This window comes from Myotis daubentonii, chromosome 8 (assembly GCF_963259705.1).
Source record: "Myotis daubentonii chromosome 8, mMyoDau2.1, whole genome shotgun sequence".
NCBI classification, from domain to species: Eukaryota; Metazoa; Chordata; class Mammalia; order Chiroptera; family Vespertilionidae; genus Myotis; species Myotis daubentonii.
The window spans coordinates 76623668-76637452 of NC_081847.1; the positions used below are offsets into that span (position 1 = coordinate 76623668).

Here is a 13785-nt window from a genome sequence, read left to right on the forward strand (position 1 = left end):
TGCATACTAAAATCTAGCTTAAGTAATGCAGAGGGTAGGAGGTAAAACTCTATGGAGATGATAGTCCTTTTTGTTATTTAATGATCAGCCATAATTAACTTGCAAATTTGAAATAATTAGAACAAATTAAAGGTATTTAACTTTGCCTCCCTAAAGAAAAATTCAAATTGCACCAAATGCAGCTTTAAATTATTCAAATCTCAGAGGTCTAGGCTAGATTTTTTTTATAATGCCTTTTCTATGATGAGAATACCAATCTGCTTTTTGTCAGAAGGCATCCTATCAAGTAAGTGTTCTTTGTGTTTAATAAATGACAGCTATTCTTCTTTGTAAAAGTACTCCAGTCTCCCAAGACTATATCAGCATTTCCGTGGCATTTTAATTCAATAAAACAAAAGGTTAATGTTTTTCTACTTTTTAAAGAATGCAAATACAAGTGGTATTCAATTGGTCCTGAATGACATCTAAATTTTGCCATTCAAGCTCAGACAGACAGACTATTATGATATGAGATTTGGGCAAAATAGAAAGAAAAATTCATGGAATTTTAGATTATTAGAATTTTTTGGAACTTGAAGAACTGAAAATGTTTTTCTTTCTCCATCCTAAATCGAGGTTACTCAAAGTTTCTCATCTAGTATTTTATAATTTATATCCAATAAAATATGGAGATACCATTCAATAAAATCTTAGCAACTTAAGAGTGACTTATAAAGAGTGGCAGTCCTATATGTCACGAGTTTAAAACTCTTTACTTCTGCTGTCTTGAATTTTAATCATTTTATCAGCACTTTAACAGCTCAAACAGATGCTGAATAAGAATAACAGAACTATAATAATTTCATCATATCAATGAATGATGTTGCCCCATATTAGTCATAGCTCTTCAGTGAATTTTGTACATTTTATCTGGACTGTATGAAGTGATAAGAAATACTGACAATTAGGTTTTAACTTTATGGTGCCTCACACAGTGAAGGAATGGTTACAAAGTATGTGGTCAGTGAATGTTTCTTCAGTTTACTATCTAGTTCTGTGTAGTTTTGGAAATAACATACAGGGTGTTTGAAAAAGTACTAGTTAACACACTTTAATTGAGGTGATAGTTCAATTGATACTTCTTTCTTTTCAGATTTAACCCATTGGAATTAGTACTTATTCAAAGTGTGGGACACCCTGTAGTTATTAATTTTGATACATCACAGTATATCTTAAAATTTTTTGGTAAAAATTTTTGTACTTTTTTATTCAACATTATTTTTCAGTCAAATTTATTGAAATTTACATTTAATAAAATGCACACATCAAGGTTGATGTGTTTTAACAAATGAATATACCCATGTAACTGATACCCCAATTAGTACAGAATGTCATCACCCCAGAATGTCAATTTGCAGGAAGCCCACCCAACCACCACACCCGCTTCCCGCAAACCTCTGGCCCAGGCAACCACTGATCTGATTTCTCTCACATAAGATAGTTTTGCACATTCTAAATCTTCAAATAAGTGTTTATGTGTATCTAGCATCTTTTACTCACTATATGTTTTAGAGATTTACCATGCTGCTCCATGTTTCATTAGTCCATTACTTTTTTATTCTTGAGTCATAAGTAGTTCTTGAGTAATAAATAGTTCATTGTATACCACAAGTTGTTTATCAGTTCATTTGTTGATGAACATTTAGAATGTTTCTACATTTGGGAAGGAAAAAAAACTGAGCTGCTCTAAATATCCAAGTTCATGTTTTGGATACAAAACCTTCATCAGATATATGTATTGTGAATATTTTTTCTCAGTGTGCTACTTGCCATTGTATTTCCTTACTGTTGTTTTTGAAGAACGGTACTTTTTATTGATGAAGGCTAAAAAGATATTCTCCTATGTTTTTTATAGGACTTGTAGACTTTTAACTTTTTCATTTAAGTCTATGATTAATTTCAAATACATTTTTATAGTGTGAGGTAGGGCTCAAGGTCCCTTCTTTTACTTTCCAGATATACAGTTATTCTAGCACCATTTGTTGAAAAAACTACTTTTTCTTTATTGAATTGCCTGATGTATTTTCAAAAGGCACACACACACACACTCACATGTTTATGGATTTCTATTCCATTGATCTATATTTCCATTGTTATGTCAGTGTCACTTTAGCTTTGTAGTAAATATTGAAGTCAGATTGTATAAGTCGTCCAACTTAATAAAAACTGTTTTAGGTATTCTAGGATTCAGTTTTACATTTTAGATTCCGTTTTCTAATTTCTTTTAAGGAAGCAAATTTATTATTAGATCAATTTGGGAAGAATTATTGTAAAAACTAGAGGCCCAGTGCACAAAAATTTGCCTGGCCTGTGCCCTCTCGCAGTCTGGGACCCCTCGGGGGATGTCTACCTGCTGACTTAGGCCCGCTCCCCGGGGGATCGGGCCCAAGCTGGCAGTCACACATCCCTCTGCCAGCCTGGGAGCCCTCGAGGGATATCCACTTGCCAGCGGGGAGCAGGCCTAAGCTGCAGTCAGACATCCTTAGTGCTGCTGAGGAGGCGGGAGAGGCTCCCGCCACCACAACTATGCTGGCAACCGTCAGCCTGGCTTGTGGCTGAGCAGAGCTCCCCCTGTGGGAGCACTCTGACCACCAGGGGGCATCTCCTGCATCGAGCGTCTGCCCCCTGGTGGTTAGTGTGTATCATAGTGACCAGTCATTCTGCTGTTAGGGTCAATATGCATATTACCCTTTTATTATATAGGATAGAGGCCTGGTGCATGAGTGGGGCCAGCTGGCTTGCCCCAAAGGGTGTCCCGGATCAGAGTGGAGGTCCCACTGGAGTGCCTGGCCAGCCTGGGTGAGGCACTGAGGGCCATTTTCAGGCTGGCCACACCCCCTTCAGGGTAGGGGTGTCCTGCTGGGGTGCCTGGCCAGCCTGGGTGAGGGGCTGATGGCTGTTTGCAGGCTGGCCACGGCCCCCAGCCACCCAAGTTCCCAGTGGAGGCTGGCTGGAAGCAGGTATCTGGGATTTATTTGTCTTCTATAATTGAAACTTTGTTGCCTTGAGTGGAGGCCACAGCCGTCCAGGGCAGGTGGGAAGCTTGGCTTCCTCCATTGCCAGGGCAACCAAGCCTCCTGCCGGCCGCCATCTTGGTTGGGTTAATTTGCATATTGTCACTCTGATTGGCTGGTGGGCGTGGGTTGGGGCATGGCAGAGGTGCGGTCAGTTTGCATATTTCTCTTTTATTAGATCAGACTAGAGGCCCGGTGCACAAAAATTTGTGCACTCGGGGGGAAGGGGGGGTCCCTCAGCCCGGCCTGTGCCCTCTAGCAGTCTGGGACCCCTCGGGAGATAGTGACCTGCTGGCTTAGGCCTGCTCCCGGGTGGCAGAGGGCAGGCCCAATCCCTAGGTGCAACCCCTGGTCGGGCTCAGAGCAGGGCCGATTGGGGGGTTGGGGCACCACCCCCTGTCACATTCAAGGCAGGGTCGATGGGGAGGTTGCGGCGTGACCCCCTGTCATGCACAGAGCAGGGCCAATCCGGGGGTTGGGGCACTGCCCCCTGTCACACACAGAGCAGGGCCCATCAGGGGGGTTGGGGCTCCATACCCTGTCATGCACAGAGCAGGGCCCATCAGGGGGTTGGGGAGCTCCCTCCTGTCACACACAGAGCAGGGCCCATCAGGGGGTTGAGGAGCTCCCCCCTGTCACTCACAGAGTAGGTCCAATAGGGGAGTTGGGGCACCATCCCCTGTCACACACAGAGCAGGGCGGATCAGTGGGTTGGGGCACCACCCTCTATCACCCACAGAGCAGGGCCAATCAGGGGATTGGGGCGCCACCACTGTCACACTCAGGGCAGGGCTGATGGGGAGGTTATGGCTCTACCCCCATCACACACAGAGCAGGGCCCATGGGGGGGCGGGAGGGGGGTTGAGGCACCGCCCTCTATCACCCACAGAGCAGGGCTGATCAGGGGGTTGGGGCGCCGCCACTGTCACACTCAGGGCAGGGCTGGTGGGGAGGTTATGGCTCTACCCCGTCACACACACACCAGGGCCCGGGGGGGGGGGGGTTTGGGGGTTTGGGGTGCCGCACCCTGTCGCACACAGAGCAGGGCCGATCAGGGGGTTTGGGCGCTGCCCCCTGTCACACTGATCCCGGTGCCGGGAGGCATATTACCCTTTTACTATATAGAATAGAGGCCTGGTACACAGGTGGGTGCCAGCTCGTTTGCCCTGAAGGGTGTCCTGGATCAGAGTGGGGGTCCCCACTGGGGTGCCTGGCCAGTGTGGGTGAGGGGCTGAGGGCTGTTTTCAGGCTGGGAGTGACTGAAGTTCCCAACTGCTCCTTTTTTTCTTTTTTTTTTCTTTTTTTATTCTGGGCCAGCTTTACCTTGAGGCTTGGCTCCAGCTCTTAGGCCTCTGCAGCTGAAAGTAGGTTTCTGGCCTTTGCTTACAATGTTGCAAATCTGCTGGCTGAAGTCCGGCGGTATTTGTTACAATGTTTGAAACTGCCGTCTCAGAGTGCCTGCAGTCGCAGGCGGGGAACGTTGGAGTCCTCCATCACTGAGGCAAGCAAGCCTCATGTTAGTTTCAAGCTGCCTGGCTGCCGGTCGCCATCTTGGCTGACAGTTAATTTGCATATCTCGCTGATTAGCCAATGAAAAGGGTAGCGGTCGTACGCCAATTACCATGTTTCTCTTTTATTAGTGTAGATATTGTTTCCCAGTTCATGAACATGATATATCTCTACATTTATTTAGATCTTTTGAAATTTAACACAATAATACCATGTAGTTTTTCATGCAACAGTCTTGCACATTTTTTATGAAATTTGTTGGTAGCATAGAAAGACCATATTTTTAATGTTTTTAAATTTTTCATTTGTTGATTTGAGAGAGAAACGTCGATTTGTTGTTCCACTTATTTATGCATTCATTGGTTGATTCTTTTTTTAAAAATATATTTTTATTGATTTCAGAGAGGAAGGGAGAGGGAGGGAGAGAGAGAAACATCAACGATGAGAGAGAATCATTGATCGGCTGCCTCCTGGGCATGTGCCCTTGACTGGAATCAAACCCAGGACCCTTCAGTCTGTAGGCCAACGCTCCATCCACTGAGCCAAACGGGCTAGGGCCATTGGTTGATTCTTATTGTGTATCCTGAGCAGGGATTAAACCCGCAACCTTGGCATATTGGGACAATGCTCTAACCAACTGAGCTACCTGGCCAGGGCCAGATTTATTTATTTTTTAATATTTACCCTGTGTACCACAACCTTGTCGAATGTACATATTCTAGCAGGATTTGGGTTCTTTTTCTGGTAGATGCTTTAGGATTTTTCAGGTTCATAGTTATGTTGTCTATGAATAATAACTGCTTTATTTTTGCCTTTCTAAGTTTCTTATTCTTGATGTATTGCATTAGCTAGAACTTCCATTACAATAATGAATAGAAGTAAATATTGACCATTAAGACAACCTTGCTCTGTTCTCAGTGAAAAGGCATTCAATAATTTACTAATAAATATTATATTAAATGTAGATTTTTGTTAGATGCCCTTTGTCAGATTGAAGTAAGTTCCCTTTTATTTCTAGTTTGTTTAGAGTTTTTGTCAGAATTTTGTCAGACACTTTTTCTGCATTTGTTAATGTATTTATATGGTTTTTCCCCTTTATTCTTTTAATGTGAAGATTTACATGGATATATTTTTTAATGTGTAGCCACCATTACATTTTGGAAAAATACTCATTTGACCATGAAGCAGTACCATTTTATGTATTACTGGATTTGATTTGCTAATATTTTGTTGAAACTTAATGTGTCTATGTTCATGAGGGATACTAGTTTGTAATATTTTTATATGAAAATAACAAGATTTTATTGTTACATAAATAACAGTAACATAAAATGTGTTGAATTGTTCCTTTCCATTTACTGAAAGCTTGTGTAAGATTAATAAAAATTCTTATTTAAGTATCATAAAATGTACTGGTGATGCCATCTGATCAGTTCTCTTTGTGGAAATATTTTGATTATGAATTCAATTTCTTTAGTAGATATAAGGATACACTTTCTGGTTCTTCTTGAGCCAGTTTAAAGAAGTTATATTTTTCAATAAGTGTGAACTTTTCTCCAGCACCTAAAGAAGAAATAATGTCAATCTTACCCAGACTTTCTCAGTGACTAAAGCGGGGTTTCTCAGCCTCGGCACTTAGTGACATTTTGGACCAGGTCATTCTTTTTTGAGGGAGCTGTTCTGCGCATTGTTGGATGTAGTTTATAAGAAGACATGCATTCCTGTCTTCTATCCATAAAGGCTAATAGAACTAACCAATTATGATAACCAAGAACCTCTCCAGAGCCTGGCTGGTGTGGCTCAGTGGTTGAGCATCGATCTATGAACTGGGGGGTCAAGGTTTGATTCCCAGTCAGGGCACATGACCAGGTGGCAGGCATAGAGGAGGTAGCCTATCAATGATTCTCTGTCATCATTGATGTTTCTATCTCTCTCTACCTCTCCCTTCCTCTCTGAAATCAATAAAAGTATATTTAAATTAAAAAACTCTCCAGATGTTGCTAAATGCCCCCTGTGTAGCAAAAATCCTCTCCTTCTACCCAACTTGAGAACCACTGGACTAGAGAAAGAAAGAACTTTTCCCAACTCCTTTTCTTTCTTATGAATACAAATGCAAAACAAAACATTTCCTAACAAAATATTAGCAAATTAAATCCAGGAATATCTAAAAAGGATGATCTAGTCTAGCTTGACTAAATAAAGTTTATCCCAGGAGTACAAAATTGGCTTAACATTTGAAAGTCAATTTGCCATATTAACATAATAAAGAAGAAAAACATCATCTCAAACAGATGCAGAAATAGTATTTAACCTAACTTTTCCAATCCTCATTATCCAAAATAAAAAATAAAAAAATGACCTCTCATCAAACTAGAAATCTGATAGAGGGTATGAACAGGATGCATCTCCTTAATGATGAACACTTTTAGGAATAACGTAAGGATGTCCACTAGTACTACTTCTATTCGATATGACACTGGAAATCTAGGTAGTATGATCAGCCCTGAAAAATATTGTAGAGAAATAGGTAAAACTATCTTTATTTTTGAATAATATGGCTGGCTATAGAAACAGCTACTAAAATTATTAAGCAAATTTAACACACAGAATTCAATTTCAAGTTTGACATATAAAAATCAATTTTATTTTTATGTACAGCAATTAGCTATCCTATAGCAATAGATATAAAACAGTAATTATTCTAAAAAGAAAGAATTTATAGTAGCATTAAAACTATCAACTGCCTAGGAATAATTTAACCAAAAATCTCTCCATTGATAATTATGAAATACTGCTGAGATAAATTTAAGAAAGCTTAAATAAATGGAAAGAAAGATATACCATGTTCTTGAATTGGAATACTCAGTAATAAGATACCAATTTTTTCCAAATTGAAGCTTAGATTCAGTGCTGTTTCAGGAAAAATTTCAGCATGCTGCTATAGAAATTGGCAAACATTCTGAAATTTATATGGAAATGTGAAAGGACTAGAATAGCAAAAACAGCCTGCAATTTATTTACTTATTTTTTTTAATCCTTACCCGAGGATATTTTTCCATTGCTTCTTCTTAAAAGAGTGTGGAAGAGAGAGGAAAAGACAGGGAGAAATATCTGTGTGAAAGAAGCACATCCATTGGTTGCCTCCTTCAGGAGCCCTGACTGAGGAGGAGCCTGCAACCAGGTATATGCCCTTGACAGGAATTGGACCCGGGACCTTTTGGTCCGCAGGCAACACTATCCTTTCAGCCAAACCGTCTAAGGCAAAGACAGTCTGCAATTTAGAAGAATAATTTGAAAGTTTTATGCTACCCAGTTTTAGGTATGTAAATTAAAGTTAGGTAATCAATACAGACTGGTATTCACCTTAGCACAGATAAATAGGTCAGTGGGACAGAATGAAGTTCAGAAATAGACCCGCACGCTCATATGTTCAGTTGCCTTTGATAAAGGTGCCAAGCAGTTCTGTGGAAAAAGGAAAGTCTTCTTAACAAATATATACTGGATATAGCTCTGGGGGAAAATGAGCCTTGATCCCTGTCTCCCATCATATCCTAAAATTAATGTGATCATGGGGTGTTAGAACCTGATCCACAGAGGAGGGCATCGTGGCACAATAGCAGGCCTATGCTGGGTGAGGAGGACTTTCCTACTGGGAACTGCACAGGGGTTGGGTATCAGAGCTTGATACCTGGCATTGACTTGCAGTCTGCTGCCCTCCCAATAAAATCCTAACCTTGGAGCAAGCTCTCAGGCCACTTTCTCTGCTTCCACATACGTGTACCTACACCCTGACACAAATTTATAGTTTCTAACTATTAGGCTTCAACATTGTAGGGAAGTCTATTCCTTGTTCTTGGCCATTTTTATCTTGAATTCCCTCAATACATACTCCAAACCTCTGCCTCTCTCGGCACCCATTTTTTTTCACTGCAGAAATGAATTTACCTTTGCCTTGACCAAGAAATTTGAAAGTGAAGCATATACTTCTTCAACCTTGTCTCTCTCAACCCCACCACTCTAAAGTCAGCCAGCCAGCTAGCAAAATGCTACAGTTATTGATCCAACTGCTTTCTTGAAATATCTTCCCAAATGTTTCATAGGCACCTCAAGCTACATTTAATTTCTCCCACCCTCCCCAAATCTTCTCTGTATTGCTTATCCACCCAAAATTCTGCCAATCATCCTCAACTCCTTTTTCTCCCTCACTTTTGACATTCAGAGCTCATCATGTTCTGCCAATTTTGAATCCTAAATATGTTTTAAAAGCTCTCCTTTCCATTCCTACCACTTCTTCTCTTCCAGACCCTCATCATCTCCTCGGAGCTGTGCCAGCACCTCTGACTCATAGCTTCTTGCGCAGTCTGTTCTCGAAATGGTGCCAGAGTAATTTTTCATAAATTTGAGGTGGATCGTGTCATTTTCCCCCTTACAGACAGCCCTTTAATCATTCTGCCTTGCCTATAAGATAGAGTTCAAGCCCCTTGACATGGAAGACCAAACCTTTCAAGATCTGACCCTCCCACATCTGTCCTGTTTCACCTTCCTCTTCTCACCACCCATATCCCACACTTGATGTTATAACAATTCCAAACTATTTAACTTGTCCAAAATATATGATCAAGTTTTACTATTTGGTATATTTGCTAATACTGTTTTCGTTTGCCTCCCACCCTTCATCCTTATCTTCTGCTTAACCACTAAGATCTGGTGTAAGTGCTTCTGGAATTTCCCTTTTGTTGTGCAGATAGCTTTAGGTGCCCTGCCTCTGTGTTCCCAAAACAACTTGTGTGTTCCTGAATTACAGCTTTTATCTTTCCAGACTTTAAAGGATTTGTTTCCACCTCTGTCTCCAACTTTAAATCACTTTGAAAACATGAACCAGAGGGTCTTTGTATACCTATGTTTGTATACCCATTATCCAGCATGTATCAAGTACTAAGTAAATACCTGTTTTCAAGTTTGCCCACCCCAGTCCCATGGCATATTACATTGTCACAGAGTGTGTCATCAATAAATAGCTGATGAATATATAAGTGGATGATTGACCTTGTAATTTACTGAACAGGAATAAGGAAACCAGAAGTTGAGACAACTAGAGTTTTTCATCTGAGTGACAAGGAGAATAGGGCTTGCATTCAATGAGAATGGATACAGATGGAGGAACTAGTTTCAAGATAAAGATTATGCATTGCTTTGACATGAGTTGGTTTGGGAAGTATGACATGACATCCTTTCACAGCTTTTCAGGAGGTACTTGATAAGGTAGCAATTGTGGACAGCACTATAGGCTGGGCAAATCTATTTAGAAATCATTATTGACAATACAATGGTGTGGCATGGATCCCTGAGAAAGTGCGAAGGAGAAGGACAAGGACAGAATCTTCAGGAATGTCTCCATTTAGGAAGAAGAAGTAGAAGAGTTCCCAGTAAACGAATCGGAGTAGAAGCCTCTTTAAACGACTGCAATAATCAAGATAATATATTATGAAGTCTAAGGGAAAAATGTTTTAATTGTTGGTCTAGTAACAAGCAAGACTGTTGAAAAAGAAAAGGCCATTAGATTTGTCCTTTAAAAAATAGTTTTACTAGGTATGTCTGCTAAAATTAATTACTGTTTCTAGAAGTCTGGTAGAGAAGAGAAAGAGGAAGTGGTAATATAAAGGAGATGGTGCAAGTTTTTATTTTTTAATTATAAGAGTACATGCCTATTGGAATTAGAACATTCAGAAGAATATAAATTAAATTATAGAAGTATTTTTCTTAGCCATTCTATTTCTACTTCTCTGATTTGGTATTTATGTGTTCAGCACTTTAAAAATATTTGTGTATATTCTTTTATTGCAAATTGCTCTTTTTAAAACTTAATAGTATATCATGAAGTTTCTCCACAATACTATGAAGAACTATGTATCTCATTTCTTTTAATGGCTGAATAGTATTCCTTATGATGGATGCATCATAGTTTATTTTCTTATTCTCCTATTGAATGATCTTTGCCTTCAGTTTTTCACTATTATAAATAATGAGAATGGAAACAGATGGAGGAACTAGTTTCAAGATAAAAATTATGCAGTAGAGGTCCGGTGCAAGAAATTCGTGCACAGGTAGGGTCCCTAGGCCTGGCTGGCGATCAGGGCCGATTGGGGCCTTTGTTCTGGCTGCCGGCTGGGGCCTTCCTTCGTTCCGCGCCACCCCCTAATGTTCAGCGCATGTCATAGCAAACGATTGAACTCCCTGTCTCCTGGTTGAATTCCTGAGGGGACACTTTGCATATTAGCCTTTTATATAGAGAGATTCTGCTATGACCATCCTTCATGGGATAACTTCTTAAAAGCAGAATTATCTGGAGGGTGTTTAGGGTCTCCAAAGGAGGAGTGCACAAGGCAGAAAGTGGTAAAGAATTATCAACTTAATTAAATCATCTGGAAACCAGATGGGCTGAGCCCCAAAAGTGGCGGCAGCACCGAGATACCGGGGAGTCAGAGTTTTTAAAGGACTCTAGTGGGCTTTTTCCTAGGGGAATTTTCTGAGCAGGTCCAGATCTTGGGCAAGGGAAAGGTACTGGTCTTAGCAAATGGAATGTGGTTTAAGGGAAATGGAATATCATTACAGTTTCTCAAGGGAGGGGATATCAATTCAATTGTTCAATCAGACCTAACAGAGGGTAGGTGCATTTTTACTTATTTTATTTGTGTTGACATATCACCCACAAAAGGGCAATACCAATGTGCAGTTCCTTCAGCAGTTATTAAAATGCTGTCGTTCCACACCCTCACTGACATCAAGTATTATTATACTTTCCCACTTAAGAAAAGAAGTTTTAGGTTTAAGTTTGGCTATGATTTTTAATAGAAAGTTTGATCTTGTTTGTAATTCCAAGACAAAATCCAGTTGAGAGGAGGAAGGAGTTTATAAGTATTCAGAAAAGGAGATGATTGACAGGCCATAGTCACAGAGGGCATGAGTCAAAATGGTATCAAGACTATGAATAGGCCTGGCTGGAGTGGCTCAGTTGGTTGGTAGTCATCCTATGCACCGAAAGCTTGCCAGTTTGATTCCCATAGAGGGGGCAACCAATAGATGTTTCACTCTCACATCAATTTTCCCTCTCCCTCTCCTTTCCTCCCTCCCTCTCTCTCTCTCTCAAAAAAAAAAAAAAAAAAATCAATAAAAATATATTTTTTTAAATAGTATGAGTAAAAGGTATGATTTTCTTCAGAAATATTAAGAGAGGAATCATAGATGGGTAAAGATGGGAATAAATGCAAAGGAAATAACAACTTTTTTATACAGTCATTCTTATTTTAGGAAAATTAGAAACCAAGTTCCCTGTTGAGTTAGAGGATTACCAGGGTGGGGGGTTTGGAATGAAGCTGCAGAAGAGCTCCTGTGTAAACTGGGGTAAAGAAGCAGGAAGCAATCGGTATTGCAACTGAGCGGAATTGGTTGATGTTGAGAGCTCAGCTGAGCTGCTGAGTGGACTTGGGGGAAGCCAGTAGTAGTCTTGGTCACAGTAACAAGCAGATGTGCAGACTTGGATTTGCCTGGGTTTGCGGCTTCTGGTGTAAGTTATTTATCTTACATTCACAGTGAGTTAGTTTTAGTCTCCTGTTTTCCTGTTCCATGAATAGAGGTTTTATGAGCTAAGATACACATCCATTAGTGTTCCTCATGGGAAAGTGATCCCTAGGTTCTGGTAAAGAAGAAAATCTTTAGAGTATCAATATAATACATTGCATTATGCAAGCATAAAGCTATACTGCACAAAGCCATTTGATTTCTTGTTTTTTATTAATTAATTAAAATATGAACAAACATTACTAAAAATTCTGATCAATACAAACAGAAGGTCAGTGACTTTATGGGTTTACATGATTTGACTTCTGCCCCAGGGCCACTGGGGCTTAGTAATGGATCCAGTAATACTCTATCAGTTCTTTCTCATCTAGATATTATCTCTGCTTCTGGGGAGTTTAAACATCTTAATTTTTAGAACTTTACTTTTTGAGTAAAAGTCTTTTTCTTCACTTTTAATTTTTACTTTATGGGCATGGAGAAGAGAAACCAAAGTGTCATGAGTCTGTGGTGAACTTATGTTAGAAGGAAAAGGCTGGTTGAATAGTAAGGTATAAATATACATCATCAGAACATTACTCTAAAAAATAAAATGTTATGAGAGGAAATGTGCTTAGATGGGAACACAGTTTAGTTTAGAGCAAAGCATATGCACGTGTTTATTTTTACTAAAATTCCTCTTACTCCGTATTTACCTTGTTGCTTTATAATGGAATTATGTGAGGACAGAGACCAACTCTTCCACATGCACTGTTCTACTGCCTTCTTCTGTACTCTGGGTACATAATAAATACTCTAACAATTAAAAATGGGAAACATAAATGCACTTTGAAGCAAATTGGTGATATTTTAATTCCTGATGTTCATCTTCGGTACTTGGAAGCACTTCAGTCACGCAGGTCCTGTTTCGTTTGCTTTTCTTGTTACTTCTGGCTCTTTGTCATACTCGGCGGCTTTATTAGCAGTTTCCTGGGTTTGAGTCTCAGTTCCCCAAATCCAAGTACAGACTTTTGGAGGATAAAGACAATTTCTTCCCCAACATTGTTGTGACAGGACACAAAATAGACCTGCAATAAATTATTTAAATTATACCTCAGTTTTAAAAAATAAGAAAAAGAAAGTCTTTACTGCCATGAATTATATTTCAACTCATGCGGAATTTATACACCTTTGAGGAATCTGTACCCCTTCTGTGCTCTCTGCAGCTCATTCATATCTATTCTTTTCAGTTTGTTGAAGTCAGCATGTGATGGTTGGCTGCTGGGAACATCATCATCCATCAAAAAGCATCCAGAGTCCAGTAACAGTGGAGAGACTAGAAGAGAGAAGAAAACAGTTGGGTTTCAGTCACCTATGGAAGATGATGCCCTGTGGACATGTCAGAAGACGGATACATATCGACCCCAAAGAGGTAAGCTTAGTGTCTATAGGAGCAAAATGAGAACCTGCTTCTGGGGAGTTTTAGAATCTTACTAACCACGACCTCCTACAACCCTGAGCAGGTTAAATATGTCACAAGCTAACATGTGCCTGCAAGGCCATAGTATCCCATCCCCATCCATGAATTACATCAGCATTTCTCTTAGAATACTCATACGAGAAACTATCCCATTTGTCCCTCTTTCTGCAAGCAGCAAACCGTAAGAAT

General features: G+C 40.0%; 1 protein-coding gene across 3 annotated transcripts in view; it reads left to right on the plus strand.

Annotated features, from left to right (window-relative positions):
• Nucleotides 1–13785, plus strand: part of KIAA1328 (KIAA1328 ortholog) — a 173337-nt gene that overhangs the window by 113540 nt on the left and 46012 nt on the right. For all 3 annotated transcript variants that reach the window (XM_059707184.1, XM_059707182.1, XM_059707183.1), the window contains one exon: nucleotides 13367–13548. In XM_059707184.1, coding sequence (XP_059563167.1) covers nucleotides 13367–13548 — 182 coding nt within the window. The remainder of the gene's footprint in view (nucleotides 1–13366; nucleotides 13549–13785) is intronic.